The following is a 3696-nucleotide window of genomic DNA, read 5'->3' on the forward strand; positions in this document are numbered from 1 at the left end:
CGCAGTCTCACACGTGTGAGCACGCACGCGCGTGTACACGTATTCAGAGACACCTTGTGCTTGCGTGCAGGCGACCGCATGCGGAGAACATGCAAGCAGGCATGCGTGCCCGCCTGTGTGTGTGTGTGCGTCTGTGTGTGCGCGCCGTGTACTCCCTAATGCGACAATCGGCAACATCTGCAAGGCTGGTCGGCCGGCACCTCCTCGCCTTGCGGTTCCAGGCGGTTCCAGTAGAATCCCTCCGGTCGCGCTCCAAGTGCTCGCGGAGCTCTCTGAGATACCAGTCTGGTATTTCCAGTGCGAGGCTCCAGTCTGTCGGCGCGGCGAGGCCAAATGGGGGTTTTCGGGTCGCGGCCGTTTGGTTAGATTTGTCCGAGCGCCCCGTCCCGCACTCTCGGCGGACGCTTCCGAAAACGCCTCGCGATGCCGACCGGGATTTGGGAAGGGGGAGGGGGCTGGACTATATACAACTCCTCTCCAAAAACCCTCCCCACTCCCCGGGGATGTCGTGCGAAACGTTTCGGACGCGCCCCTCGTCGCCGAGATGGCAATCAGTTGGAGCGCGTTTACTTAACTTGGGCTGACGAAAAGTTTTGTAAAATATATACGTGGAATCACTGGCGCAGCGTCACGCATTCCGAAGAATTGAATTACTTTCTGCAAAAGAATCGGGAAAGAAGGCCGACTGGGGAAAAGAGGAGGTTGAGGGGGGGGGCTGTTATGGGGGAGGGGGAGGGGGCTGAAGAAAGGGTCATTGTGAAGGGGCTCTCCCTCCAGCTCTCCGGAGGGGGCTGAAGAAAGGGTCATTGTGAAGGGACAGAAAGAAAAATAAATAAAATCAAAGGGCTGCGGAGGAGGATCGGGACGGCGTTCTCACGGCGTGGCCCCCCAGCGCCGCCGGATATTCACCTCGAAGGTGTCCCCGTATTCGATTTATCTCGAAACAAATTGTCTGCAACGCGTGCGCGGGCGGCGCTCTTTTTTTCTTTATTTTTCTTTTATCTTTGACGGTCGTTTACCCAAATCCTCTCCTCCGGAGGAGTCGCATCTTGTTAAAACTTACACGGCTCAAGCCGGTGGGAAAATATACGTGTCCAGGCGAGAATTCACTTTACACAGTCAGACTTTGGCACTCAAAACGAACTCGTTTCATCTGTGTACGGCGAGTTTTTTTTTTGTTTTTTTTCTTCCCTTTTTTTGTCAAATGCGACGCTGTAATGCGATATGTACAAAGTGTTTGAGAGATTCTGACTGTGAACCCTCTGTCCTCTGCAGGGCTTCAACTTCCCGTCCGAGGCCGGCTACCCGCTGGACCCCAGCTCCGGGGCGCGCTTCTACATGATGGAGACGCACTACAACAACCCCAACATCGACCCGGGCATCGTGGACTCGTCCGGCGTGCGCATCTTCTACACGCCCACGCTGCGGCGCTACGACGCGGGCGTCATCTCGGTGGGGCTGGACCCCAACTGGAGGCACATCATCCCGCCCGGCAGGCCCGAGGTGGTGAGCGAGGGCCACTGCATCGCGGACTGCACGCGCCAGGCGCTGCCCGCCCAGGGCATCAACGTGTTCGCCACGCTGCTGCACACGCACCTCATCGGTGAGTACCAAGCAATCATCTGTTTCCACCCCATGATGACGCCTCGATAGGCACTTGGGGCTGTGCAGAAACCACGTGGACCTTAAGGGGGGTTACGAAAATCATGGTGTCCCAAAATGAGGATGGTCTGTGGAGTCCGTGGAGAGCCCGTGATATTTATACCCTGTGGTAGAAATATCATGGCCCCGCTTTGGCCTCCGATGACCGTCCTGACCCTATTAGAACCTCATAATATTTGTACTCCCAATAAAGTCCACGAGGCTTCCTGAACAGCCCCAAGTGCCCAATCGGGCCATAATTGTACCCTCCCTCGCTCCTAGTCGAGTGGTACTGAACGGTACGCGCCCCACTATGCCGTGGAACGGTTTTTCTAACTTTCTTGCTTTCTCGTCGATGCAGGTCGCAAGGTCCGGTTCCGCCAAATCCGCGGCGGCGAGGAGCTGCAGCCCATCACCGCGGACAACAACTACGACTTCAACTACCAGGAGTATCGGCGGCTCAAGAAGCCCGTCAAAGTGTACCCGGTGAGTGCGGCGCCGATAATTCAGAGACGGGAGTGGTTCCAGCTCATTGACTCCCCCTCCTCTTTCCCTCTCGCTGACAATCTCATTGTGTGATCCTCCCTTCTCATAAGTTGCCACGAGAATGAGCGCCGGTCATGGCGATATTGTCGGCAATAAAGCTGTTGGAAGCAGCAAACTTGGGCCTCCCCCACCCCCCTCCCTCGCCTTCTATACCTCTAGAATAATTTTGCTTCTCTGACCCTCTCTGTCCTGTCATCCTTCTCTTTTTCTTTTACAAATGTAGCCCTTGCCCTGTTACCCATCAAAGTCCCTATATAGGTACTGCGCCGACCGAGGCGCCGACTTACGCGAATCTCTAACATCCCGCCCTCTCACTTTCTCTTCTTTCTTCCCCTTCCTCCTCCTTCCACTCTGCTCCATCTTTCCGGGTCTCATCCTTTCTTCTCCCCCTACCCCTCTCTCCATCCCCCGTTCTCTAAGGGGATCATAATTTGCGGCTACTTTTTAGCTCTCGGAATGGCTTTCTCGCGGGCTTTCGCGCTCTTTCAAGAGGCTTAATTCGAATGCCAATTATTCCTCCCGGGCCGCTGCTTGTGAGGGGGTGCGTGAAAGAATGGCGGGGCTCGCTGGTGAGGGCGCCGCGCCGCGCCCCGAGTTGTTAATCTGCGCACAATCTGCTGTGCAAGTGGTGTGTATACTATTGAAACTTGTCTCCTTCTGAGAAGATACAATTAACTGGCGGAAATCCTCGGATACCCTTGATGTTATTGGCGTGTCTCTCTGTCTCTCTCTCCCTCTGCACCACCCCTCCGCTCTTCCCCCCTCTCTCTCTCTCTCCATCGGGTGGCCCCGCCCGCCGTGCAGCCTTCCAGTAGAGGATTAATTACGTTACACACAGACAGAGCTGCTGCTCTCTTGGGCATAATTTCATCAATCGGAACTGATCATTCGCTTCCTCTCTGTAGTAGCCGCCCGGCGCCCAGGCCCCGGTCCAGCATCTGCTTCATCGATGCTCCGAGTTTTCTCTCTTCCCGTCCCCCCGAACATCTACCGTCCCTCTCCTTTTCTATGAGGATGAGATCTGCTGTCAGTCCTTCTCTTTACTTTTTCCCTTCCCATACGTTCTCTTTTTCCTACTTTCATTTGCTTCTCCCTTGGCCATCCATCCATCTCTCCATCTGTCGGCTTCGCGCCCCGCTGGCATCCTCTGTTGCAGGGATGGTCTCCCATACAACCTCCCTCCTAGGCTGCTCGGTACCTTACTTTAAGATTTAAATTACAAAGCTTTTCGCCCCTGGGATCCCTCGGTCGTGCTGCGCCCCGGGCTGGCCGCCGCTATGGAAGTGGGCGGGACCGGGCTGGATGCAGCTCGGCGTGCAAAACACTCTGAGCCCCCCCGATGTGCAGGTCCCCTGCGGCCCCCGGGGGCCTACGTCTCACAACCTCCCCATCCTGGCTCCTTTTCCCTTAGTGCACACTGTTGATTATAAATGGGAGGCCGACTTACAGACACACGCACGTACACAAAATTCAAAGTGAAATGTAAGTGTGCACGCACTACTTGCATCC

At 55.7% G+C, this 3696-nt stretch overlaps 1 protein-coding gene across 3 annotated transcripts in view; it reads left to right on the forward strand.

Annotated features, from left to right (window-relative positions):
- Nucleotides 1–3696, forward strand: part of LOC113215508 (MOXD1 homolog 2) — a 481769-nt gene that overhangs the window by 459724 nt on the left and 18349 nt on the right. For 2 of the 3 annotated variants that reach the window (XM_052264209.1, XM_052264208.1), the window contains one exon: nt 1276–1603. In XM_052264209.1, coding sequence (XP_052120169.1) covers nt 1276–1603 — 328 coding nt within the window. Of the gene's footprint in view, nt 1–1275; nt 1604–2002; nt 2128–3696 lie in introns of all 3 variants that reach the window. The other variant, XM_052264207.1, reaches the window with a different exon arrangement.

Source organism: Frankliniella occidentalis, unplaced genomic scaffold, assembly GCF_000697945.3.
Source record: "Frankliniella occidentalis isolate FOCC.00 unplaced genomic scaffold, Focc_3.1 Scaffold17, whole genome shotgun sequence".
NCBI lineage: Eukaryota > Metazoa > Arthropoda > Insecta > Thysanoptera > Thripidae > Frankliniella > Frankliniella occidentalis.